The sequence below is a fragment of the Amia ocellicauda genome, chromosome 17 (assembly GCF_036373705.1).
Source record: "Amia ocellicauda isolate fAmiCal2 chromosome 17, fAmiCal2.hap1, whole genome shotgun sequence".
NCBI classification, from domain to species: domain Eukaryota; kingdom Metazoa; phylum Chordata; class Actinopteri; order Amiiformes; family Amiidae; genus Amia; species Amia ocellicauda.
The window spans coordinates 15914327-15941522 of NC_089866.1; the positions used below are offsets into that span (position 1 = coordinate 15914327).

Below are 27196 nucleotides of genomic sequence, written 5' to 3' on the forward strand. Positions count from 1 at the left end.
TGAAAAGAAAATCTTTTTTTTTTTAAATTAAGGGGGGTGTGGGCAGACAGGCCAGTGATTTTAGACCTTTAAGGGTTTGAATAAATACTTAATCTAGACAAGAGGATAGATGTGGAACTATTTTGGCAATCTTTTTAAAAAATATAAATTAATAAATAACAATAACAGCGGAGGTCATTCGCTTTATTTTAAGTGTCCATTGCAGAAAACTGAATACACAATGAGCCTTTTACATAGGCTACTATAATCAAATGCGTATTATCCATAATATTTTTTCCCTCAAAAGTATCTGATGTAGGCTAATCATTGAGTATTGTTCAGATAATGTAGGGCCTATAATGACAATATAAAAGTCATAAGTAAATGACATTACTATTATTAATTTCATGAATGGCAGGTTTGATTTTCATGGGAAAAGGATGCTCACTGGTTTAGTAGGCTGTGTGACACCTGGTGTTTATTCGATGAAACTGCAATTGACGTGTAGTAAAGTGGGCAGGGTAAAAATGTTTTAAACGTTTCATGTCTCAAAACGAAGTATATCTATTTTTCCTGTATGACCTCAATGTTTATTCACAGTAATACAAAATTGATATATATTTTGTTATTATTAAAGTTAAGGGACATTAAGTTTCATTTGTTCAGTTTCATTAGTTGTTGTTAATGTATAGATGCAGTATTTATAATTATACATAAACGGATGTCTTTGTTATCTAAAGTGGTATTTAAATAAATACTCATACACATTTGAATATCTCTATATAATATATGAATTGCTGGATAAGTAAATTTAACTTAACTATTTGAAAAGATAGCTAGAGTTGCTGTAACCCCTGCAGACAAAAACAGTTGTCATGCAAGATGCATGTCTGAGAACAGGGTTGAGTGTGGGGTGATGCCTGCCACCCCCACAGTGTCTGTAAAGCTGTGTCCAGGTGGGCGCTATGTGAACTGGTGTGGCCGGTCACTACAGATGCATGGGACCATAATGTCCATTGAGGTTTGAATAGCCGGCCCCCTGTGGGTCACCTGTGCATCTGTCAGCTGTTCACATTTCTCTTTTGCTGCCAGCTTCCTCATGAATTTATGCCTCTTTGACAGACTGAAATGAGTCCCCCCAGTTTTCTGTGAGCCGTGCTGGTGATCCACTCCCCAGGTGAGTGGTGACTGATGGCTGCACTATTGTCTAGTAAAACCAGCCGTAGAGAACTAACGAATACTGTTATCCAAGGAAGTTGTTCATAAAACAAAATGGGCCAAATCAACAATGGTTTATTTTTTAACAAATTGTCAGACATTATAGTTTTATTATGATAATGTGCAATGCAATAATAGAGAGCGAGCAGGGAAGTGTAATGTTGTTTGAGGTTATGCTTATATTATTACAGTGGTAATATACATTTTACCCACATTAGAGTATCAAGTCATATCAATTAAGAGGCAATATATATATATATGACAGACATATAGGGTTATGCACTGTGTTTGCACACAGACAGGAGAGGGCGTTACTATTTTGTGCCTTTATGGTGTTTGGAGATTACAATTCTGGTTATCTCCTAAACTAAATACCCCTTCTTATTTCAGACATGTCTGCTCCAATCTTCAGCTGTCAGCACGCCAGCTTGTGGACTCCCAGTTCACGGTTGTAGAAGCAGCTGACTGGATTTGAAGAGACTGCTGTTGCATCAGCCATGGGTCCAGAGGGTTCAATCTGAGGACTGGGGCATTAGCAGGTAATTGGTCTATTACCCCAGCAGCCCTCAGAAGGGACACTATCGCACATCATTAGGACTAATTTATTCCCCAATCTGCGGCCACTGGGCGATGCCAAGACGTGCAGGCGGCGATTGCTCTGACAGGTTGACGTTAAACAAGTCTGCTAGGACCTTACCAGTGCCAAGTATTATTTTTGCATTTCTTTAAAGTCCTTAAAACATTTGCACATGTAGCGCCTTATTGATTGATCAATACTGCAATCCTTAAGAGTTTTAGGTGCTGTCAGGTCTGTCAGTCCCGTATTGCCAGGACGTTACTTGGTATATCAGCTTTAATGCTTTTGTTGAATTGTGAGTTTCTTTCACCCAGTATATGCCATGTAAATTATAACATTCAAGATATGCAAGTTTTAAACTGGGGCCACACATCAGCAAGAAACCGGGACAAAACAGAAAGATCCCTAAAGCGAGAGGCTTTCTTAACATGCTGTAAAATGCGTGTTGGGTTAGGCTCCTTCTAGTTGATTGATAACTTCATCATGGGCAGCTCTTGCAACGCTGTGTATTAAGTGCTTATTAAGCTTGTGGTGGGAGTGCATGAAAATGTTGTGAAACATATTTAATATGAGGTTACAACTGTTGCCGACAGGAATAAATGTAATTCAGGTCATTAGCTTCTGCTCTCTTGAAGGTGCTACATGTGTACAGGTGTGTGGAAAGGTAGAACTCATGCAGCTGTTGTAGAAAGAGTACAAAGTGATTTTTGTTTTTTAGCAACACCATTAAAATACAAATTCATACTTTTGATTCTACATATTTAAATAACATTAGCTCAAGATAAGTGTATGATTTATTTTTTCTTCTTTAATTGGCCTAAATAGCTACTGCAGCTTTAACCCCACAGAACATCGAAGAGGTAAGTGTATTATATATCACATGTACACTGTTATAGCCAATTTGGATGTGGATGGGGATTTAAATCTCTCCTCTTTATTCATTATGGGAGCAGGCATGTTCCCAAATTAACTATTTGATCGTAAACTGATTTAAGTAAAGGAACACACATACTTTATTTAAATTATTTTATTTAATAGATATTAGATTAAATACTCTTTAAATCATATGCATCCCAAAAGAAACATTATACAAATCTCAGATACACATTACAACTTAAATTCTTGTTATAATCACAATATAAGCACACACACACCAAAAATTGTGCACAGATTTACACATACATCTTTACACTGAATGGTTTGATAATCTGGAATCTACATCATATATTCTGGAGAACAGTATTTGCATAACGACCACAGTCATTAAAACATCTCAGCATAGGGTTGTTTCGATACCTTTTCCTGCAATGTTTAAGTACAGTTTAAAACTATTTTTTTCCTGTCTTTCTACGATGTAAAATAATCCTCAGAAACAAAAATGTACTCTAAAATAAATAAAACCAAAGGGGGGGAAAAAGTGGTCCTTCAATGCCCATACATTAGACATGCAGACTGATTATAGTAAACTATTTTATTTATTCTCTTTAAATTGCACATAATTCTGGACACTAGTGTAACAGTTGCGATAAACAAAACCAATAAACCCATGAAGAGGACGAAGCCGGTCTCAGTACGGGATCTGGTTCTGATAGTACTGGATCATGTCATACGTTTTGCTCCTGAGAAGAAAAAGAAAAAAATTAAATATGGCTGATATGTCAAGTTACTGCAACTGGATACATTGTGTGCCTGTTTATTTCCCCCCTCTTTCTTTTTACTTTGCAGGGTTTCACTGTAGAATCGCAGTGGGTCTAACTTTGAAGATGTGAGCTGAGCACTTGGGCAACTGGAGAATGTCCTGAAGGCTGCTGGACCCTGAGGACATCCTGAGCTGAGGTGGGTGTGGGTGTGGGTGTGGAATGGGGAGTTCACACACTGCTCCGGCCCTGGATGCGATGGCAGCTTTTATTTAACTTCTCCATCATGTGTGTGATGTCACAAACACTGTAGCCACAGCAGGGCAGCCTTGAATGGTAAAGATGGGGCTAAAGAGTTTAAAAACTATTGGCCAGACTGTGAACAAGAGAAACCTGTGAACAGGCTAATTGTTAAAACAGTTGAAGCACTGTGGTGATTCTCTCCCTTTCAGAAAAACATGACTTCCTCTTTGAAGAAGAGTTAAAACGTGACAGTGCCGTTCTAATTGGCCGGTTCAAACCCCGCGGAGGGCAGGCCGCTATACAGGGGAAGCGGGTGATCCACACCTTGGGGCCGCTCACTAACTGAAGTTTCTATTATCCGGGCAGCTGCGCCACACTCCGTATCGCCCCAGCCCTTTCATCACTCAGCATTTCCAGCCCTGTCAGTGCTGATAAACTGAATTGAGTTCACTGATGCAAAACATTAACCTTCTCACCCACTTATCTGGCACAATGAACTCTGCGGTAGCCAGCAATGTCTTACTCAATGTCAGGCACGGTGCGGAGTGAATTATGCAGAACAACACTTCTTAAAAGATAGTGATTTGGGTAAAATAATAAAATCCAATCTTTCCTTAGATTTAACTATGCAGAGGGAAAACAAACAACTGAAAAAATTGAGAACTAAAGGTACATACCTGCTGCTGAGGAAGCAGCTCTGGATCACTTTAATTATATAGGCAGATGCCTCTTTCTCACTCATACTGGGGTTGAACCTTTGCCTGTAAAGAGAGATCGGTTAACCCTGCGATTCTGAACAAGAACCTGGGCTGGAGGAATCTAGAGCAGAGATCTCCAGCGCCCGGTCCAGAGAGCGCTCAAATCATTTGAGTTTGATCTGCAGGCCACAGCTCTTGAGTTATCAAGTCAGGGGTGGAAGTAGGGCTGTGCCCGAGAGCCTGGGTCACAATGAAAACTCAGGATTCATCTCCTTGTGCTACTGGACAGTCTGTGTCTGTGAGTGAGGGGATGGTAGGATTTTTTGGGAGTGTCGATTGGGAAGAGGAACTTACTTGAGTAGCTTTATGGTTTGTCCACGGAAGCAAGGCAATCCTGTATCCAACATCAGTGTGACCAGACAGACCACAGCGTCCATGTACGGGCTGTGGGGGAGAGGGAGGACAGCAATAGAGAGGAGGATGGGTGAGGAAGACAAAGAGAGCGAGAAATCAAGCAATTGCCACCTTCACAAGAGCATTGTGAACACACACACACTTTCACACCCTGCATCGGCTGGCTTTAATCTCATGCCAAGAGGCTGTGATTAACTTCACACATTAGAATCACTTAAGTGTGCAGCTAAAGGCCACAGGAATGGTTTCCCTCACCCTGCTGTTCAGTAGGGAGCGTGGTTAAATTCATTAACAGACCCAATTAAGAAGGGAAGAGCAAAAATTAGAGTGCCTGGGAACAGATAATTAAAAATAAACGTATACAGTCTGCGCACGTGGTTACCTCCCACCACACATACACCTACACACCTTCAGATTCACAACTGTATTAACTGAATCAGGTCAGGTAAGGCTTGTATTGCAAAGAACAAAAGAGAACAAACAAAACGCCAATGTGGTAGCACTTCGTCCGAGTCCCTCTGCCCCCCTCCCCCGTCTCTCCCCCGCCCCTCCCCCGTCCCGAGCCCTGCTCTCACCGGACAGCCAGGTAGCCACGGACACACATCTCCATGAACCATTTAAAGGGGGTGGCCTCCATCTTCCCCCCCATGATCATCACCATCTCGTCCGTCAGCTTGATGTCGGGCTCCCAGCCCAGGTTCCCTCCTGGAGAGCTCTCGAACATGAAGCCAAAATCTAAAAGGTCAGGGCAAGCGGAGGAAACACAAGGAAATGCAGCTGCATAGTGAACTTTCCATCAAAATAGCTTTATATTACTTTTCTGTTTTTACTGAGGGACACTAATGGACTGAATTAAACTGTGAAAAATAAATTTGATCCCTTGTAGCAATTAAAAATTGTACAATCATTACATCTTACTCAATTATGTGTTTGTGGTGTGGGGGAGCAACAATAAGACAGCAAGAACAATTAAATAAAATACAGATCTGCAGCTTGATTGCAGTGTGTGAGATGAAGGCCACAATAAGCGCTTTTGACAAGAGGAAAATAAATAAGACTATAGACTATTAATATCTAGATTTCCCTGCTGGTGCTTTGCTCTGCTGTAGAGACGCCAGGCCCTCACCAATGTGAATGAGATGGCCCTTGCTGTCCAGCATGATGTTCCCGTTGTGCCGATCTTTAATCTGCAGCAGGAACAGCAGCAGGCTGTAGGCCGCCATACTGCGGATGAAATTGTAGCGGGCCTGGAGGGGGTGGGGGGGAACCACAAAGCAGGTGTAAAAACGCCAGAGACTCACATCTGCTGCACATTCTCCTCCACCAGCAAACCATTCATCACAGCCCAACACCAAGCGGACAACCAACGCTGCACGCGAGAGAACTGAATTACAGACTTCGATCACGTTTAACATGCATATTAAATCATTCTTAGTTAATAATTCATCCTCACTGGGGACATTGCGGACAGACAGATGGCCGTGTTCAGAGTGAGTGACAACACAGGGAGATTCTATTTAAGTACCAGGGTGTCAAGACAGAGGGAAAGAAAACCCACCAAACATCCTCCCACTGCCGTTTATAAGAGAAAATAAAAAGTGAGGAAATCAGACGGCCTGCCCTCCGTGCAGCTGGCTGAGCGATCAGGGTGCATTTACCTTCTGGTACGCGAGTGTGGACTCGTCTCCGTACTGGTTCCTGAAATAATCATACATTCCAAAATCTGTCTGCCTTCCCAGCTGATCCCGAGACTTGCAGTCTGGAATGCACTCAATCACTCCACACTGTGGGGAAAGGGAGAGGAATAATAAGTTAGCCTGAAGTGGTAAATTACTTATTTCCCTTAAACATTTTACTTGTTTAAGAAAAAAACAAACAAACAAAAAAAAAACAATTAATTGTCTTTGCAGAGCAATATGCGACTTTATGCCCCGCAGGCAAAACAAGTTATTTTCATTTTTTTGTGTCATTAGATTAATAAAAAGCAAAAGCCACTTGAATTGCAGTTTGTCTAAGGGGAAATACTCCTTAAAGATGGGAATCAATTATTCGTATTTCCATAAATTACTTATTCAATGTTTTGCCTTCTCTGAAAGCTTGATTACCTATAGCTGGCACACACAATGCCAGGAGGACAGAGTTTTAATTACAAAACGGCCCATTGACACACACAGCGTGAGCCCACGAGACAACAGCCCTGCCAGACTGAATTATAATTGTGTGCAGTAGGAAGTAGGAATTCAAATCTCAAAATGCATAATCACGGCGATATATATTGTCATATACACATGCAATTCTCGCAGTTTGAGTCTGCAATATGCAATAGCAACTGGACCCCTGGTCATTACACAAGCACCCCCCCTTTCAAATAAAGCTGGTTCAAAACTAAAAAGTTGCCAGACCCTTATAGAGCGAGTTCCAGTCACATTCCTCTCCACCATGCTCATGTGTAGGATGGAGAGGGTGCCACTCACTTCAAACAGGCCTTTCTAGGTCATAAACCCACAAAAAATAAACTAAACTAGCTAAACTGCTAAAAACAAACAGCCTATACATTTTAGGCCCCAAGCCTCTGTTCCCATTGGATACACTGCAGGACTGACACAGATGTTTAGGGCTCAGTTACAACAGAGCGGATCAACATCTCTGATGAAATGCAAATGTCAGAGGTTAAAAATCATGAGTTGAAACACGTGCTGTGAACAAAATGGTGGCTGCGTTTTGCATTTTACTTATTTTTTTAAATCTAAACTGATTTTGAAGGAAAGGGCTCAGTTCTTGTGTGCTATCTGCCTGCACTCCTATCACTGTGATCCAGGCACTATAAAAGGCAGCAGCATGTATGTCTTGATGTGCACATGGAAGTTTTATGCACTGGAGAATAAAATAAACTCCCAGAGCCCATCCAGCAGGCAGGTTGGGCACTCTCACCCCTGGTGCTGTAGCGACGACTCTGTAGGGGAACACAAACAGGTCCAAGCCCACCAGCTGGAAAATGTTCTTGAACAAGCCGATGATCTGGAGCGCAAGCATGTCCTGCAAAGGAGGAGGAAGCACAACAGGTCGTCACAATGTATATATACAAATGGAAAATATATTTCCAATGGAAAATGTGTTCTTAAAAGTCAGCTGGAGCCTTGACTGTGACAGTTCCTGTGCCCCTTGTCTGTGGCACTCTATTGCATTATGGGAACTCCACTTTCAAGACCAGAGTGGAGAACTACCGAGTCTTACTTCATGCTGGGATTGATTGTAACAAAGAAATCTTAAAGATAACAGGTCTGTGGGTAATCTGCCAGGGCAAACTGCCTCTCTGATTAATTAAAGGAGTGAGCAGCTTGCCACACATACTGTCCATTCAGGAGATGACATCGTACTGCACAGTGGATTTAGGTTCAATTTATTCAATTGATCTATGGAAGGAAACATTTGAAAGCACACTGTGAAAGATGTAACTCGACTCCCACCTGTCTGCAGTCATCGCCCACTTTAAAGATGGCCGCCTGCCAGCAGATTCTCCGAGCCCCTTCTCCATTCTCGTCAGCCTCATCAATAGAGTCCGATCGGCAGCGCAATCCTTTAAAAGCAGGACAGAAATACGGCTTGTACACAAGATATTCCACTAAGGGAAGCAGAAGATTGGCCCTTAGGTGCTTTCAATCACACGCTTTGGTAATGTACCCATCTCAACAGGCTTGTGGCGTTCAGGTCAACGCGTTGGCCAAATCTCAGGCCAGTGTAAAGGCTTAAACGTCAACTGCCTTTTGTGTGCAATTTTTCTCAAGTTAAATTCAGGGCATGTTCACAGTCTACCCCAGAGACTGCTGGGAAACACAAGAGAGGTCCACTCACCTTCTCTCTCCAGCTCACTGACGCCACAGCGCTTGACTTTGAACTTGGCCAGGTAGGGGGCTTTAGCAGCACTGGAAGATTTCAAACAAAATGTCATTAAAAACCTGTTAAACAACCTGTATTAACAATGGCAACACAGGCTTTAAAAGCAGAGCATCAGTATCCAGTCAGTGATCAAGAGCACACAGCTGTACCTCTGCATTGGGGTCCCGGACTTGTAGTCAATGTCTAGAACGATTGCTTCAGGATTGCTGGGCAAATAGCAGCCTAGGAAGCAGAAGAGAAAACGCATTCAAATCCCCTGTTGAGGTCTTAAAACACCAGAAATACATTCAGCAAAGAAACCAAATCAGTGTGACAGTTTTTTTTTTTTTTAAACCTGCCAATATAGAGTTTGGCAGACAAGCAGCGTCATCATTTAACTTGACTACTCCTCCTCCTCCTACTACTGGTAGTGACTTCATTGTTATCTGCAAAGTTTGAGCAGAATGCAAGATCTCTTACCAGGCTGGACCTTGATCTCTGACAGGGCCTTCAGACAAGCCCGCTTCCTCTCCTCGCCTTTAGGGGTGGGCCTGCAACAAACAGGTTCAGGATAAAGAACACATAAGGTCACTTAGATTTGCCAAATAACAGTATTGGTATGAACCCTTCACATCATTCTTACTACTAACCTGCACTCTCCCTAAAACCCTTTCAGTGTGGGGCATGTACCGCGCTACAGCAATATTAAATTGGTAGGGAATATAAAATTACACATCCACGGCAGAGATGCGTGTCAGAGCAGCACGGTTAGCCCATCTGAGGGAGTGAAATCGAATAGCCGTGGTGTCTTGTTTAGTTTGTGGTTTTCCCACAAGAGTGCTTCACATAAACCCAAATAATTGCTCTAATGAGGCAAGTGACACGGTAATTACACACGTGGGATTTTGTTAGGGAGCCCAAAAGTGCCTCTTCCTCTGTCCTAGTCAAGCCTGTCACATGAGCTCTCATCACAGCGCTGTGAGCCGGTGCCCAGCCTGCAGCAGCTCTCACTCCAGAGGTGCTTTAAAGGCATTTGCCCGAGAAAACCTGCCCAAGTTGGGGACCAAAGACAGGGCAGGAGGAGGAGATTCAAATCTATAGCAATGCAAAATACTACAATGGATGACACTGGCAGCCAAATACCACAAAGAAAACTATTTGCACATGCTCAGTTGCTTGAACATCCCATGAAATGAAAAGCACACGTAATAAACCCACTCATGATTAAAACACTACAGCACAGCCAACCTTTAGTGCCAGCTCTGGGTACCAACTGCGTACATAGAAAACCCCAAGCTGTCAGGTATACAGCACAGTCAACAGTGTCCTAAACATTGACATTGCACACTATAGCGGTATTTATTGTACTAAAATTGCAGAGCTCTCCTGATGGCTGCCAAGCCAACCCAAAGCCTGCCGTCTCTCACGAGGGACCTAGGTCGGTTCGAGCAGCAAGACAAGTATCGGCGGGTTAGTCTCTTGTAAAGTTACCCAGTCAGCGTTTCAAGCTGGGACATGAATGGAATTTCTCCTTCTAGAAGACGACAATTACCACCCATGACGGACTCAGACATTACAAGAACACCCGCCTAGGGCACCGCGGTCAACGTGTCAGTCCTGCTTAGCTTCCAGAGCGGCCACACCCACCATCCTGAACCCAACGTGGCTCGTTATGACACACACACTCCCCCGTTCAGACGACTGCAGTAAAACTATGTTGTTATCAGGGCCATGACTAAGACTGACTCGCTTTAATTGGACTAGAGCTGGCGAGGAGCGCCTGAACCCACGGTTGAAAAGAGGTTGTAGACAAACACAATGCTTTCTGGGAAGGGCACAGACACGCTCGTACTTGATGATGGCAGACACGTTAGTGATCTTGTTGAAGAAGTCAAACTCCCGCTGGTAGAAGTCCTTGGCCGGCCCGGACAGGGAGCCTGTGATCTCCTCCACCATCTGCTCCAGCAGCTCTCCAATATCAGCTGTGAGGGGGAAAGAAGGCCAGCATCAGCAGCGGAACAAGAGGAAGCAGCAGCAGACTGAAAAAGGCACGAACATTCGGTCTCAATTTCATAAATGCCTTCCTCTGTATTGAACAAACTCATGGAAAACATTCATATGGAGGAACCATGAAGAATGCTCTGATATAGGAAAGTTTCAAGTGGATAACTATCCTAAAGTTTAACTATTTTACTGTGCCCAGATTAAGGAAATTCACAGTAACCAAGTGCCTTTCTGACGTACGGTCTTTCTGGTGTCCTTCTTCATCCAGGAAGATGTTGGTTTTCATGTTCCAGATGAATTGATGGGCCAAGAGCTGAGACTTGGCTGCTGCCCACAGGATGTACTCTCTCACATAGCCCATCTGCAGGAACAGGGCAGCCAAGACAGATGACAGAAACAATCAAACATAATATTGATATTTTTGTGGTAAACTAGAAGATTAACAATATTTTTATATTTCATATTTATTTATAGGATTTTTTTTGTCAAGTATTATTGGCTCGCTTCGATAAAGAACCCAGCAAAAAGCAGGGCCAAACAATCATTGTTTTCCTGAAACGGACGAATCGTGCATCACTCACCTTGTCGTACCGGAGTGCCTGAACAATCTGAGGAATGTAGAATAAAATGGCATCCTGACAGGAGAGAATGAAACCACCTGTTAGAAGGATACTGATACTGAAACAAAACGTTCAAAGAAGCCCTTTCATAAATGACTGGAGGACTGAGGACTATCAATTCTTTTTTTTGTTCATATAATTCAGTCAAATAACCATTGTATTTTTTGTTGTTGCCGTTTTACATTACATTTACTTATTATAAAACAGTGAATAAAATGCTATTATCATGGCCAAGTGATTACTTCAGATCTGGGGTAAAACTTAAAGACCATTCTATACCCTTCCAAGTTTTGCCACCCTCATATCTGGTGCAATCAGACGTTCTGTGGTGTGTCACCAATACTTCATATTAACTGCCCTTCTTAGTTTAAATAGTGGGATACACAATGAGGCACTGCACACAGACGCTGCTACGTCTGTGTCTCAAGGTCTGCTGCAAACCTGAGCGGCATGAGAAGTGTGCCAAGAGGACAGAGGCCACCTACAGGCGGGAATGAGCGGAGCACTTTGACGCCATACTGCGCCGTCAGCGGGTGGGGGGGGTACATGCTGGAGAAGTAAGACAGGCCTGTGGGGGGGTCGGTGGGCGCCCAGCACAGTATGTGGCTCAGCTCTGGGGAGTCGGCATCAATCGTGTGCCACGTCACCAGGTACTGCACAAGAAAACACAAACACATTATTAACAGTTAGCAGCACAAAATATAAACCCCCGATTATATTGTCCGTGTATATAGCACGATTTTATTATTTAACAGCACAGAATATGTTGCAAGAGGGTTTGTCTCGTTTTTGATTGAATCCTCCCGAGTAAATCATTAATACCGTCGCCCTCATGTAAACCCCTGGTTTCAGGAATTTGAACCTGGCACCAAACGCTGTGTCCTGAGAAAATAAAATAAAATAAGGCCACAGTTTTACATAACAGGCCTCAAATATTATACAATTTAAGATTATATCAGTTGTGTTGTTTTCGAACAGTTTAAACCCCCATGCTTGAATGTGAAGCTTTATAAACGTTTGTAACCGTGCAACCCAAGAACTTAATCTGAACCGAGCCACACCAGGTTGTGTTAGTCTGAGGATTGCGGGTGGATCAAAACACCAAACACCCCTTCACAGCAATCGATATGACCGCTGTCTCACTGTGCTGCTCTGGGACTTGTCCACCTGAGAGCAACACAAGCAATCAAAAAAAAAAAAAATCAATCCGTCTAAAAGTGCACTGGGAGCAGACTACTCGTGCAGTAAACAAACAGAGCGGAGCCAAGTGCAGCTCTGTCACGAGGAGGACGTCTCCATGATCAGTGAACCAGGGCCGATCTCACAGGAGTAGGAGGACAGGAAATGGATAATAAAATGTAGAAGTAGAATTACACGTAATGGAGACTACAACTGTTAGTATTATTATTAACCTTATGAAAAGTGATACACAGCTCAGTGGACAGAAAGATCAAGTCAGATCATATATGCCGATTCGTGTCATCTCACCTTGACGGCTTCAGGAACGTCACTCACAGCTCCAGGGTCCAGGCGCACCAGGCGGGTCACTTCTGTCACTATTGCCTCCGCGTTTTTAAACCTGCACAAAACAAGATCCACAGTAAAAGCTGCAGAGACTGATCATGTTTGGCTACTATATGGCGACAGTAGCGCATCATTCACTCCAGGAGCCAAAGAGCAACATTTGGCAAGAGAGAACTGGGATACATGCAGATTAACTTGAAGGACTACATCAGTATTCATATCATATTACAATAACAACATGTAATACAATAGGCAAAAGCAAGCCAGTTCCCTGCAACTTCAAAAGATCCAGTTTCTGAAACAGTACCATTTCCCCGCTCCAACACAATAGACCCCCAAACCCAGAACACTTTCTGTATGGCATGTCCTAGGTTCCTGCAAACACTGCTGCCCAGCGATGGGGGCGTGGCATACCTGGCAGGGAGCTGCAGTGCCAGGTAAGGCGAGATGCTCCAGGCCAGGTTGACGTTGTCCTTCCACTGTTTCTCACTCAGGCTGATGTACTTGGACCTCCAGTTGGCAATGCTGGTCTCCACGGACTGCTCGGCAGAGATGGCCAGCTCTTGGGTGGACAGTGGGTTATACCACGTAGTCAGACGCTCAATCTCACTGGCCTACAAGACACACGGCAACAGGGTTTAACAGTTCGTCTCCAGCATCCCAGCAGTTTGAGGTGTACCAGTACAAGTACAAGTACAAATATATCAGGGGTGGGGGAGAGAATCTCTGGTCGTGTTGCCACAGCACACTTACCAGAAGAGCCAGCAGCAGAGTCCTGCGTTTCATATAGTACTTGTGCAGCTGAGTTCCTCGGTTGCTCTTCTTAGACAATCCTGGAATGGAAGACAAATGGGCAAATGTGGACACCCAGATGTGTATGGTTAGTTTCCTAGCATTGCTAACCCTGATCTACCTTGACAGGTGAAATGAATCCCCCCTGTGGGATATGAACTCCAAACAAGGGGGATTTGGCCAGATTATGATGCATTAAATCCTTTGGTCCTGGAAGAAAATACTCAGTTTACCAAGAAAAGCAAAGGATGGAATTATTTCAGTATGAATCTGACCAGAACTATTATTGCCATGGATTTTAAGACTCTTACTGAATTCTGAAACCAGTACAGACCAGACCGCTGGTCCCATTAGATTATGAATTCCATTGCACGTTTCTTTCGACCCACCCGATTTCTTGGAGATGGTGGACATGCCGCTGGACAGGGGGTAGGTATTGATCCAGCCCTGTGTGGTCTGTTGCCGGGATCCCACAGCCACGTCCAGGTTATTCCTGGAGTCCGTCACCGTCATCACCGACAGGCTGTTCACAGAAGGGTCTTGGTTGTCTAGGAGCCAGACAGGAGATGTTTCATCAGCTTTCTCAGACATTGCGAGGACGATGAGCCAGCAAGGCAAGAATAATTCATTTCAAATGTCAATTGTTTTTGAATAAACTCCAGAAAAAATGCTTCCTTTTCTGCAGTCTATTCCTGATCCCCTTTTTTTGTTTTGAGAGGGTATTCACTTTATACAGATGTACGGTCTGCTGGTTAATTATAAAAGAAGATTTTTGAATTGAACCTTTGTTCAGGTGATTCAGAACGACTCTATTGTCAGATTAATCCAGCTGCTTCGACTCGTCTCACGCAGAGACCGTGAAGCCCTGAGACACGTTCCAATCAATACATATTCAGACGCCGAGCTTCACAGCGCTACAGCAGGAACCCACCAGGTGGTACGAGCTGGTTAGCAGCGAGGTACTTCTTATCCGACAGCATGCTGGCATAGAACTTGATCATTATGCTGATGTCTTCCCGGAGACGTTTATCTCCCTGGGTGGGGAACCTGGGGGAGATGCTGCAGAACGAGGAAAATGAGAAAAAGATGAAAAAGGAGAAGGCAAGCTCAACCTTTTCCAGGCAGAAAACTAAATTGCAATTAGTTATTTTTTGCAAACACTTAAAGTATCATCATGTATTCTAATTGAAAACCTGGAGCTTGCCGAAGGAGGAAAGAAAAAATACAAACAAACAGAACATGTTGAGTGTAGACAGACACAGACTTTGCAACATCATAGGATTAACTGCAGACTCCTCCTATATGCCCAGCAGCCAGCTTCTCCCATTAAAGGACTCAGGCATACAATGAGGCCCAGCCACCGAGAGGGGACTATCTTGATGTATTTGGTGACCCGCATACCTGAAGTAATCGAACGCGGTGGAGTAGATCTTCTCTCGCAGGACGTTGCGGATGGTGGCGTTGGTGACGACGTCCGCATGCAGCAGAGCCAGGCCGAGGGTCAGCAGCCTGAGTGGGGGGCAGCATTGACAGGTTTATATACACAAAACAATACAAAACTGGCAATACACAAATAGTGTCACACACACTTTGGTTCATGTGTGAAGACTAAATAAAATAAAATAAAATAAAATAAAATAAAAATGTGTGAAAATAAATTATATAACCTGGGCATTCATTAAAATATATAATATATATATATATATATATATATATATATATATATATATATATATATATATATATATATATTTTGTACTATTATTTCTTAAGTTTACACAGGCATGCTTATATTTTAAATCATCAATAGGAAGACCCACAGACGTACCTGAATCTGGAGCCGATGGCTGCTACATGTCGATTCATACTGGGCTTGGAGCCACCCACGGTCAGAGACAAGGACCTCTGGAGCAGGCTGGCAAAGATCTCAACCTGGTCTGCACTGCAGTACTTGGCAATCTCAAAGCGCTGCATCAGAAACTACAACATGCGAACCACAGTTACAAACACGAGTTACCATGGAGGTAAACGAAAGAAGCCCGAGTGTTTTGTGTGGTGGCACTAAATAAAAAAAAAAAAAACCCTGTCCCCTTTCTTTTAGGCCGGTTGTCAGACTCCCCCCACCCTCTATGGCAGACCTTCTACACTCACTTCGATCCATATGAAGTGTGGCGTGACCTCCGGGGGACAGGGCATGGGCTGGCTCTCCTCGGACGCAGCCAGCGGGTCGGCCTCCACCTGCGTCTCCGAGAACAGGCCCATCTTCAGCTCCACGGTCATCTGCCATGCCCCCGCCATCTCCCGCATGAACTGCCATGAAAAAGGGGAACGCTATCAGAAAAACAGGGGACGGGTAGAAAGCATTCCTTAACAGCTTGACATATATATACTGAGGTGGACAAAAACCGATTTGGACATATGTACTGCATTTCTTTTCAACTAAAGGAGATGATACATTTGATGGTCTGGAATTAATACAAATCAGGTGGTTAGAGGAAAATGGTGGAGAGAGAACTTAAAGGAATGCCCATTTTTGTTCCTCTCTCTATAAATAAAGAGACATTTAAATGGTGTTCCTATACTTATTAGTGACATTACATATATATATATATTTTGTGTCTGAACACCAGAAGACTATAGCTCTTCAGACATGGGGCCGGAGCTCCCTGGCCATTAACTGAGATGTATATAAAGGACAGACATACTGGGACCTCCACGCTGTTTCTGGCAGCCAGAAACCACTCCCAGCAGGCCATAGCTGCCTCCATGCCGTGCTCCGTGAACATCTTGAGAGGCGCCCAGCACAGGTGGTGCAGGAGCTGAGGGTCACAGTCTGCAGGAGAGCAACAAGAGTCTCAGACCCCCAGGGTGTATACAGGATCGTCACTTTAGCATTGTATCTGTAGCATGCATAACTCAAAATATACATTAAATATACACCTTTGGTGCTGATGAGCAGAGCGGCCAGTTTGAACATGGCCTGGGTGTAGGCCTCGGGCTGCCGCGCGTCCAGAGCGTCATTCATCTGCTTGATCATCAGCTTGTTGAGGTCCGAGGTACTGCGCGTGGCTTCAGAGAACTGGATCATCCCTGCAACCTGCGAAAAGGGGGGGGGCAAGACAGTGTTGAGTGGGAACAGACCCCTGCAAAGCATGACCAGCTGAATAAATGTCTTCTCCACTACAAAACTATTTTACCAAGTAACAGCGATAACAAAATAAAACCGTAATTCCACCCACCTCTCCGGCATAGCGATTGCGCAGGTTCAGGGACGCCATGAAGTTAGAGTAGTCCTTCTTCACACAGGCTGGCCTTTCAGTCAGCTGCGTCGACTGCAGGGCAACCCCAAAAGTCCCAAATTAGCACAAACAGCAATATAGTGACAGATTCCCTTCTGCATAAAACACATCGTGCCATGTATGATAATATATAATACAATTTTTCATTTCCAATACCTTCCGCATGCAAACAGGAAAAAAAAACTTTAAAATAATATTGAAAAAAAATGGGAGGTGCATACTCTGGGGCAGTGGTTCCCAACTCCGGTCCTGGAGAACCACCTACCCTGCTGGCTTTTGTTGCAACCGAGCTCCTAAATGTCCTAAATCAGAGCCTTTTATTTATTTTAAACAGTAGGGGTTTTAAGTATAGAATTGTATAAATAACTTATTAAAGAACCAACTTTTTTATTACAAAATTTAAAAAGCCAAATCTAAGCAGATTGTTACTTCAATGAAGGTTCAATTAAGTATTTAAGCTTGGTTGGAACAAAAACAAACAGGGTTGGGAACCACTGTTCTGGGGGATACCTTCCTTGTCACTACCTTCTTAATTACCTATGGCTATCCGCAGACAACACCTACTCTCTACTACCTACCCAGACTGCTACTTACCACGGCTCAATACTCCTGAACTCCGATTCATTAATTTAAGATTGATATAATACCAACATTCATTAAACAACCTACTGGTCAGAAAAAGGGGTAAATACATTAATAACCTTGCAAAAGAGAACAATTCAGTGCCTGACAAAGAATGGAAACAATTAATAATAATAATAATGAACCATCTATAAGTTTTTGCTTTTGAATGAAACTGCCCTTTCTTAATACACTGACCCTAAACAGTGTTTTTCTTTCCTTCCTGCAACACCCTGGAAATGCTGGAACTGACAGAAATAATGATACAGGGATGAGAGAAACTCAGAAAGGCGTGTGGGTCTGAGCACCTCTTATACTGCGACTGCAGCCTGGCGGGTACTGAAGCACACCACCACTGCTGAGGGTAAGGCTGAAGCAGAAGGTGGCGAGGGGGAGAATAAAACAAAAGTGCGCTCCGCAACAGCAAACACACAAAATTACAAAACATGTACAGAGTGCTAAATAAAAACAGCACATTCAGGACGACAGCGTGCGCGGAAGCCATGGTGCTGGTTAGACAAACCTGAGGGAAAGCTGGCTGTTGGAGGGGAACAGGTACACACATGGCAGGGCAGGGACAACAGGTGAGATGCACATGGAGGCGACAGGAACACAGGCACATCATGAAGGCAGTCAACAATGGGGAATGTGGAATAAAACAGCATGAAGGAGCGTCAAGGATGAACTTACATGCAACCCACTAGACTCATGGAGAAGGACACAAGGAAGACTGACCAGACCCCGAGCAGCTCCCCACTGCCTCACCACAGCACAATACTGACAAGTGTCCCTTTTTGTTTTTGGGACATATTGAATGATTTGTATTAAAACTCAAATTTCAAATTAAATCAATTGAAAATATCATATGTTAAAATAAAGTGTGTTAATTTCCAGATATCCACTGCTGTTTAATCTAGTTTTTCTTTTTTTGAGCAGTGCATTTACAAAAACAACAAATATGTATTACTTATCCATGTATGATGATCACATTTAACAGGGACATTTAATTAGAAATCGGGGACGTATGGTCACCCGTGCCAGCGGGACTGTGTTTTCACAGACACAACCCCTTAGGATAATGTCACTTATTTTTAGCTTATTTTTATAATTGAATTTAGACAAAAGATTTTTCTTTTTAAATGCACATATACCTTTTTTTTTTTTTTTTTCAGATTACTCTCAGAAGTAAATCGAATACTAACGTCCCTTCAAATATTTGAATACTCGTGCCCATCCCTAATTCATATTCACATTTTACTACTAATGCATAATTTAAAACCTGTATTAGTATAGTAGTTTTCAGCTCTGTTGTGACCAAGAGTTACTTAATTCTTACTTTAATTTTTTTTTCTAAATAGTATGAAGACTTTATAAGTCAAATTGATTACATTCTCACATATTTGAATATTTAAAAACAGTTATGAATCAGGGTTCAGATTGTTATAGACTGAATCAATTCCATAAATGTATTTTAGTTCTCCAATAAATACAATAAAATGAATATAGCAAACAAACATAAAAGAGCACCACAATTACACATTCTGTGCGAGTTGGTTACCCAACTTTAGACATTAAGAGCATCAAATTCAGTCTATGCAAATTCTCATTGTGGCATTTTGAATCTACACTACATACAGGGCGAGTGTTCTGAAAATGCCAGCTTTCTGACTTACTTTCTGGCTGGTTTACAAAAAAGACTGCGGACTGATCGTGCGTGTAAGAGTTTTACAGGTGTAGCAAATTGGCAAAGAAAGAATTTGACAGAAGCATGACCCCACTGCAACCCTTCACCATAAGGGGATAAAAGCAGTTTAGAAAGACTTGCACCCTGCTCTGAATGCATTCCAACACACACACATACTAACTTCTCTGACACTGAAATGACCATCTTATTTTTATTTTTTTTTGTTTAGTTGTTTGTTAGCCGTCTGCAGGCTTTATTATAGTGTATTGAAAATGTACGGATAAGGTCCCACGGAAAGAACAAACTGCTATCCACACCACGCGGTCCGTGTCCCTCTCCCCCTTGCCGCTGTCTCTGTCACTCACCCCCAGCGTGGTACTCTGTCTGTTGTAGCCAGCAAAGTGAAGAATGCTCTCCGTTGCCATGGCCAGCCCAGTGTGCTGGGATAGACCCGACACCCAGTTCTGATGCTTGTTCAAATATTCCTTGAAAAGAGTGGGGAAAACAAATGTGAACACCTGTGCGTCGACTTACTGGGAGGGCGAACGGGTGCAGTTTCACAGAAAGTCCACAGGAGGGCAGCATGAGCTTCACTCATCAAGAACAGAATCCCACAGTAATAAAGACAGTTACAGACAAATCATGTCATTTCTATTTAATTGATTTACAATGGGTAATGAGTGACAAACAACTCTTTATTTAAACTGTCACTGATACGATGCACAAAACTGCAACGTGAGACAGGGATTCTCTTTATAATCTACCACTAACCACTACCACTACCACTACCTTCAGTATAAAACAAGATGCCGTTGCAGCACATCTGAAAGTCACCAATAACTGCTGGCACATACCTGGAGATGCGATTTAGTGACAGAGGGAGCCCATTTCATTGCCTCTTTCAGGATCTCCCCACAGCGAGCTGCGAAGTCTTTCACGATACTCTGAAACACATCAATAAAATGCAAACACAAGTAAAAGTCAAGGAAAAATGAGAAACATTTCACAGACACGGAAGCAACTCTGGCAGGAAACAGAAACCTACCTCTCTGGCTTCATACGTGTCTGGAACCGTGATCCTGTATGGGGTGTCTGGAATGTCATAATAGGGCTGGTCCTTGTGGATGTCCTAGCCATACAAAATAACCAATAACCAATGATGCATAAGCTTCAAGAAACATTTGCAGAGTACTGTATACAATAAGGATTCATTCGAGCTGCCATTAAAAAAAAAAAAAAAAAAAAAATACACTGGTGATGCAAGGTGTACGCTTCTTCCTCTAACACACAGCCAGCCTTTAGACTGTGTATCTGTGAGTGTGTCGAATACGTACAGCGCTGAGAGAGAGGGAGAGGGTCTGCAGGATGTCCAGCATGGTTTTCAGGACCCTGCCGCTCCACAGCAAGTGAGGGAACCTGGGAGAGAAACAGAAGCCTTATTAATGCACATAGTTTATAGTATGGATGCATTTTTATCCAAGGGTGCGCGAGAAGTGTGTTAAGCGTGGTGTGAAGCCTGCTGCCGTGTGACCGCCAATGGGATACTCACGTCTCCGCCAAGCCCGACAGATACTTGTCCGCCACCCTGCGGATCCTTTTGTGGGTGTGGTTAAAATTGACCAATAGGAACTGCGCGTGCCTCTCCAGCTCCTCCTCGTGCGCTTTGGTCTTGGGCTAAAGAGAGAGAGAGAGAGAGAGAGGGGAAACTTTATATTAATAATGTTCTGCAAGTGGGTAAAATACAAATATTACATATGGAGCTATTGGTCTGTGTTTTTACTTTATGTAACCTGGTTTACCTTATCTGCCATCATTTGGAGGAACACCTCAAAGACTTTGTCACCAACTGCTATCACACACTGCATCATCCCTGACAATGAGATGGAGAAAGATATATGCAAATAAAAACAAAACACAAAAATATTTTAGGTGCTGGTTACTATTCATTCAATAACAATCACTGCGATCACGGTGAGTTTCCACCTACCCGACTTGTCCTTCTGAATGGCTTTGTCCTCGAAATACCGGAACATGACCTGGAAACGATCGGCATCCACAGAGCGTAGCACCCTGCGAGAAAAGGAGCGGGTTTAAACAGACTGCACTCGCCATTGGAAGGAAAGGAAACCCAGAGACTGGCGATCCAGGAAATACAACTGTTGCCTTGGAACAATTGCTTTCCCACTGAAAACATGCTGGCCAGAACCAAAGACATGCACAGGATGAATTACAGAACAGAAGAGTAGGAAAGACGCCGGCGATGAAGTACCTCATGTATTCCAGCCTGTAGACGGACAGCAGGTAAGTAGACATGGCGAAGTCCAGCTTGTTGATCAGGGCGGCCACTTCAGGGGGGGGATCCAGCAGGTTTATAATGGTACTCCTCAATTCATTCAGTTCAGCCTGGGAGAGACATTCTGTTACACAAAGCACATGCACTCCCACTGTACAACACGGAAATTGGCATCTCTGGGAACATTTCCTGGATATGGAAATATTTTACACCAAGCCAGTCGACTTGATTACCATTCTACCCTTCATTTATTTAACTACCAGGTGTAGACATCACATAAGACAATCAACCCCTTTGAGTCACTGATGCAAAAGTCTGTTTTAAAATCAATATCCCCTCTGACAAAGACAAGAGCCTTTTAGACCAAACTAATGGACCAGTTAGACCAAACCCATGTGGTGAAGGAACTGGGGGGCCTTACGGCGGTGACTGTGTCATTCTTGAGGGCGGAGTTGTACTGCAGCTCCGAGCGCAGGGGCTCTCCGCTGGGGAAGGTGAGCAGGGGGGACTTGGTGGCGATTTCACACACGCCCTCGTACCACTCCTCCGGCCACAAGCCTGTAGGGGGTGCCAGCAGCACTCGTTACATTACAGGTTTACACTTCCACTTACACACTGACTTGCTTTCCCTTCTAAGTTTTCCCTTCCAACAGAGATGTGGGGGGCAGAAAAAAAACAAGAAAACAGCAAAATACAACATGTTTAAAAGCCCTCTCTTCCTGGGTGGAAAGAGGCCTGCCAAGCATGTTATGGTAGTTTAAGAATTAAATTATACATATCTTAATAAATTGAGGAGCCTCGATAGACATAAGGCCGCAGCAGGTACAAAATGGATGTGTGCGTCTGGTAGCTTGACGTTTATGCGTATCTGTAGCCAAGGCAGAAACAGCCCCAGTGGCTGCTGTATATGTAAAACGTGGTTTCAAAGAGAGAGATTCTGTCCCCCACGTATACCTGAGCCCTCCACAGCGAAGCCCATCACCACAGAGTACAGCCAGAAATCCCTGAAGAGCTTCTGCAGTCTTGGTTTGGCCTCCTTAATGGGAGGCAGGCGTCTGGTCAGCTGGGGAAAGATGCAAAACACAAGAGATGAGTGTGATGGGGAAACAACATGGTCTCAACAGCCCCCAGGCACAGAGGGAAGAATCTGTGATCGAGTTGTCATTCACTCCAAGGTCTCTAAATATGCAGGGAAAATTGCAACAACAGTTTTCTTGGTTTCAATGGAAAGTCGTGAACTGTTCCACAAAAAAAAAAAAAAAAAATCTGATTTGCAAGCTCAATTCTGTGAGCAAACAATCAAGGACTGGTTAAAAGGTCAGGAGCTTTCATTGCAGTTACTGCTCTGTGCTGAGTTTCTGTTTATCAGTAAAATCACGATTCACGTCTTACTGGAATTAATAAAGACGATCAGGGGGTGGCTGAAATGTTCTCCACTCCTGATGTGCTTTTAATTACAGAACCCAAGCTAGTCAAAGGTGTAATTAACAAGAGAATGGCAAAGCAGAGGGTGACATGCTGAAGCACTCTAAAGGGCACAATCGCAGCTGTGCTTTGACTAGGGCTACTCTGGTACTTCCCACTGCAGTACATTTAGGGAGTAACAGGAGGAGGAGGTTGTTCCCCAAGAGGATATTTTACAAATTAAAAACTGAAGAGTTAAACCAAGAGTTAAATGATTATGACTGACAAGGCACTTTCTGCCTTGTTTAAACTGGACAGTGTTTACTTTGGGAGACAAAGTTCACAGAAAAAACAGCTCCAAAGCTCCAAAGCTTGCGGAGAGGCGCTCACTTCACTGCCTAGGAAGGCACAGGTAAGTCACTTGAATTATCTGCAAACTACAGAAAAAAAGACTGCACCTAAATTCTGGAAAAACTATTATTAACTGCAAACACGGTGCTAGTGAGCTTTATGACCCCAGAACATTTATGTAAATAATTGAAAAAATTGTTGTTTGATAAACTAGAAGCACAGAGGCTATAAAGCCTCAAAGTTTTAAGTAACTGGTTCCAGTATTCAAAATCTCTTCTTGGGCTTGGGGTAAAGCAATAGTAGCAGACTATAGAAAATGTACTCTCTTTTGTTTACACTCATCAAAACTGTTGTTAATATCAATTAAACATTTTTTTTTACAAATGTATATACACTAATGTTAATGGATTTAATTATATATATATACACACACACACACACACACAAATACGTTATCCCCACTCCCACAGCAAAAATAAGGAAAGAAATGTAAAGAGCTATGCAAAAAGTTAAAATTTATATCTCTCCCCTTCTGCCATGAAGAGATTCTCAGGATGTGGTTCTTAACCGTAGTCACTCTGGCATGTCTGCTCGCCTCCCCCTCCCTTGCCGGGGTAAAGGACCTGGGTATTCACTTTAGCCCGAGTGGCACTGTGCAGCCGATTGGCCCCCGGGGGCCGGCTTCTGGAGGGGCCCCAGACATGGAGGCCATTCCACCAGAGTTCCACAAAGAAAACACGGTGACGAACGACCTCCCCTTTGATGGTGGCTTTGAGGAGGAGGACTACATTGACTTCGAGAAGCTGCTGGCAGAGGATGATGACTACAGTGATGCCATTGATGAGATTGACACGCCAGTCCAGGGAGTGATCATCACTGCGCCCACTGACCCGCAAGTGAGGAAAGCCCAGCTGCTGCAGCTCTTCCATGGCCAGACCAGGCTCCAGCGGCTCAGCACAGTCAACGCTGACTTCGGGTTTAAACTCTACCGGGTCCTGAGGAATGCTGCCAACCAGTCTGACAACATCCTGTTCGCTCCTGTGGGCATCTCCATCGCCATGGGCATGATAGACCTGGGCACCAAGCAGCTCACCCATCAGCAGATTTACCAAACGTTGGGCTTTGGTGACTTCGTCAATGTCAGCTCCATGTACGAGGACCTGACTGTACACAAGCTCTTCCGCAAGCTCACCCACCGCCTGTTCAGACGCAATTTCGGCTACACGCTGCGCTCTGTCAACGACCTGTATGTGCAGAAGGAGCGCCCCATCGTGGACTCCTTCAAGTCCAACGTCAAGAACTTCTACTTCGCCGAGCCCCAGTCCGTGGACTTCAGAGACCGAACGTTCCTCAGCAAAGCCAACCAGCGCATTGTGAAGATCACCAAGGGGTTGATCAAAGAAGCGCTCAAAAGTGTCAATCCGGACACGGTGCTGATGCTGCTCAATTACCTGTACTTTAAAGGTAAGACGGTCACTCAAACACCTGTGTGGACAGGTAGGTAATGATCTATATCTATAAGTTTTTAGATTTAAAAAAAAAAAGGGGCTTTGAGAAAGTCATGGTGCATACAAAACAGAGGGGGAGATTCAAGATGCAAAACACAAGCTACTTTTCAAACTTTATACTCTGAAAATGCTTTGGTTGGTTAAACTGTACAGTATTTGTAATATGTTACAACTAACATGGCCTTCAGTCGAATCCAAACTCTAGCTACTCACGGTTTGCAATGCAGGGAAGTGAAGGTGCCTGCAGCTCGAGGCTTCTTCAGCTTTACCATTAGAGAATGACTGACATCCAGGTTTTTAATTTTATTTTTAAATCTCCGTCTCACACAGGCACCTGGGAAAACAAGTTCCCCGTGGAGCTGACACACCACCGCAGCTTCCGTGTTAATGAGCGACAGACGGTGCGTGTGCCCATGATGCAGACCAAGGGGAACTTCATGGCCGCTGCCGACCACGAGCTGGAGTGCGATATTCTGCAGCTGCCCTATGTGGGCAACATCAGCATGATGATCGCCTTCCCCAGGAAGCTGTCAGGCATCAGGACCCTGGAGAAAGCGATCTCGCCCACCGTGGTCAATAAGTGGATGAGCAATATGACTAACAGGCACGTGCCGTCCTGACTTTAGATGACTATATACCTCACTGAACCTGACGACATTCCTGTCCACTGTAAAGGAACTACACACCCCAGAGTAAATCAGCATGAGGGCCAGTTTGCACACAGACAGATGGAGACAGAACGACAGATGGATGGATGGACAAAGACCGAGAAAGACAGGGACAGAGCCTCTTACAATAAAACCACAATTTTTATACTATTAATAGTATTTACTATTTAACATGTCGCAACCTTTATCTTTTTCTCATACAGGACCCGGGAAGTGGTTTTCCCAAAATTTAAGCTGGAGAAGAACTACGACCTGATTGGATACCTACAGGAGATGGGGGTGACAGAGCTGTTTGAGAAGACAGCCGACTTCAGCGGAATGACATCTGAGAAACTCTCCATTGACCTGGTAATCCTGCTCTATGCAGCCTTTGCAAAACTCATCTAATATGATAAAATAATGTATCTTTGTGGGGCTTAGTATTCATTCTAAACATAGCAAACACACAATACAAAAAAAACAGTACAGTACTTAATAGAAGCAAAAAACTTAAAGTTTTCTTTGTTTTGTAATCTAATCTGGGTCCTAGACTGATGTCTCTTTCCTGGTTTTCCCTCCCTGCTCAGTTCAAACACCAGGGTACGATCACGGTGAATGAGGAGGGCACAGAGGCAGCCGCGGTGACCACGGTGGGGTTCATGCCGCTGTCCACTCAGATCCGCTTCATTGTGGACCGACCCTTCCTCTTCCTCATCTACGAGCACCGCACCAGCTGCCTGCTCTTCATGGGGCGTGTGGTCAACCCCCTCAATAACTAACCAACCGCCACTAAAGAATGGGTAGCAGGAGACAAAGCTGCTGCCTGCCTTCTCCTCAGAGAGAAGCAGAAATGTTTGTTGCCTGCTCCTTTTCATTTAGCTGAAGCAATGGGTGAAAGAAGTATATATATATGTACATGTGTGTATGTATGTATCTATAACTATAATAATTTAAAAATCTTAAAGAAATGTATACATTTAAATTAAAATGAAAAAATAAATACTTTATCTAGTCATGGATATATTTATCATTTCGGTCTCAGCCGGTTGATAAGCAGTATCTTCTAACAAATAAAATAATTGTCGTCATTTCCTAATGAGAGTCAGAAGTGCTGAATTCTGTCAGGCCAGGGGAAGCTCCGGTCAATAAAATGGCAGACTCTGTGCCAGTGCAGGCCACACCACAGGAGGCCCTGTTACAGAGCTAATCTTAGGGTGGGACAGAACTTATTTGTTGCATTTCATACCAGGCCGGAGATGAATGAAAGCCCCAGCTTTGCTAATGGATCCAGGATTTCACTTTTAATCCCTGAAAGTGATTTTGCTAAAGATGTTTCGACACACACAGTCTCTTTTCTGTTCCATGCAAGATAGCTTATTACTTAATTTTTGCATCACTAGCCTTTCTTAAATATTTTTTGCAGGCATGTTCTATGTACACCAAACTATACAATTAAAGCTTGCATGTCAAATGAAAATGTTGTGACCTATATTATTAAATTTAGTGTGGCTATGATCTATTCAAACAGAATGTGGAAAACGCTTTTTTTGTTTTTTGGGAAACAGGGTCAATGACAGGACATCTTTGTATCAATAGCACGGCACATCAACATCTTGTTATGCAAGCTGTGTAAATATTTGTCTCGAAAGTGAAACATTAACTGAAAAGTGGACTCAAACTGATTAACCCTGTTACCTGAAGCAATTGCCTTCATTAATAAAACAATCATAAATAAAAACTAGACATAACAAAAACAAGCATGGCTTGATACAGGTAGCGGACAAGATATTAAAATCGCACGCTAATC

The 27196-nt window shown here is 43.5% G+C and overlaps 2 protein-coding genes and 1 long non-coding RNA gene across 4 annotated transcripts in view; 2 read left to right on the forward strand and 1 right to left on the reverse strand.

Moving 5' to 3' along the window:
• The first annotated feature begins 1609 nt into the window (after nucleotides 1-1609).
• Nucleotides 1610-3588, forward strand: LOC136712714 (uncharacterized). Its single transcript, XR_010804873.1, has 3 exons — nucleotides 1610-1736; nucleotides 2600-2634; nucleotides 3500-3588. It is a non-coding gene; the product is annotated as an uncharacterized LOC136712714 (long non-coding RNA).
• Nucleotides 2787-27196, reverse strand: part of pi4kab (phosphatidylinositol 4-kinase, catalytic, alpha b) — a 33591-nt gene continuing 9181 nt past the window's right edge. Inside the window, exons 21-57 of one of the 2 annotated variants that reach the window (XM_066689442.1) lie at nucleotides 22434-22542; nucleotides 21901-22037; nucleotides 21456-21589; nucleotides 21174-21256; nucleotides 20986-21056; nucleotides 20736-20860; nucleotides 20521-20602; nucleotides 20232-20315; nucleotides 20041-20130; nucleotides 19552-19671; nucleotides 18026-18040; nucleotides 16822-16914; nucleotides 16523-16679; nucleotides 16288-16415; nucleotides 15734-15892; nucleotides 15411-15562; nucleotides 14984-15091; nucleotides 14514-14641; nucleotides 13972-14130; nucleotides 13544-13623; nucleotides 13205-13404; nucleotides 12755-12845; nucleotides 11752-11919; nucleotides 11228-11281; nucleotides 10887-11007; nucleotides 10495-10624; nucleotides 9123-9193; nucleotides 8813-8885; nucleotides 8619-8689; nucleotides 8234-8343; nucleotides 7698-7802; nucleotides 6425-6550; nucleotides 5893-6013; nucleotides 5342-5501; nucleotides 4707-4796; nucleotides 4332-4415; nucleotides 2787-3393 (exon numbers count right to left, since the gene is read on the reverse strand). In XM_066689442.1, the coding sequence (XP_066545539.1) occupies nucleotides 3342-3393; nucleotides 4332-4415; nucleotides 4707-4796; nucleotides 5342-5501; nucleotides 5893-6013; nucleotides 6425-6550; nucleotides 7698-7802; nucleotides 8234-8343; nucleotides 8619-8689; nucleotides 8813-8885; nucleotides 9123-9193; nucleotides 10495-10624; nucleotides 10887-11007; nucleotides 11228-11281; nucleotides 11752-11919; nucleotides 12755-12845; nucleotides 13205-13404; nucleotides 13544-13623; nucleotides 13972-14130; nucleotides 14514-14641; nucleotides 14984-15091; nucleotides 15411-15562; nucleotides 15734-15892; nucleotides 16288-16415; nucleotides 16523-16679; nucleotides 16822-16914; nucleotides 18026-18040; nucleotides 19552-19671; nucleotides 20041-20130; nucleotides 20232-20315; nucleotides 20521-20602; nucleotides 20736-20860; nucleotides 20986-21056; nucleotides 21174-21256; nucleotides 21456-21589; nucleotides 21901-22037; nucleotides 22434-22542 (4041 nt within the window). In that variant the 3' untranslated portion in view covers nucleotides 2787-3341. The remainder of the gene's footprint in view (nucleotides 3394-4331; nucleotides 4416-4706; nucleotides 4797-5341; nucleotides 5502-5892; nucleotides 6014-6424; nucleotides 6551-7697; nucleotides 7803-8233; nucleotides 8344-8618; nucleotides 8690-8812; nucleotides 8886-9122; nucleotides 9194-10494; nucleotides 10625-10886; nucleotides 11008-11227; nucleotides 11282-11751; nucleotides 11920-12754; nucleotides 12846-13204; nucleotides 13405-13543; nucleotides 13624-13971; nucleotides 14131-14513; nucleotides 14642-14983; nucleotides 15092-15410; nucleotides 15563-15733; nucleotides 15893-16287; nucleotides 16416-16522; nucleotides 16680-16821; nucleotides 16915-18025; nucleotides 18041-19551; nucleotides 19672-20040; nucleotides 20131-20231; nucleotides 20316-20520; nucleotides 20603-20735; nucleotides 20861-20985; nucleotides 21057-21173; nucleotides 21257-21455; nucleotides 21590-21900; nucleotides 22038-22433; nucleotides 22543-27196) is intronic. The other variant, XM_066689441.1, reaches the window with a different exon arrangement.
• serpind1 (serpin peptidase inhibitor, clade D (heparin cofactor), member 1) lies at nucleotides 23171-26866 on the forward strand. The gene is made up of 5 exons (XM_066689443.1): nucleotides 23171-23295; nucleotides 23778-24698; nucleotides 25073-25346; nucleotides 25614-25758; nucleotides 25977-26866. Exons 2-5 carry the CDS (start codon nucleotides 23789-23791, stop codon nucleotides 26166-26168), a joined length of 1521 nt encoding a protein of 506 aa, XP_066545540.1. The 5' UTR covers nucleotides 23171-23295; nucleotides 23778-23788; the 3' UTR covers nucleotides 26169-26866.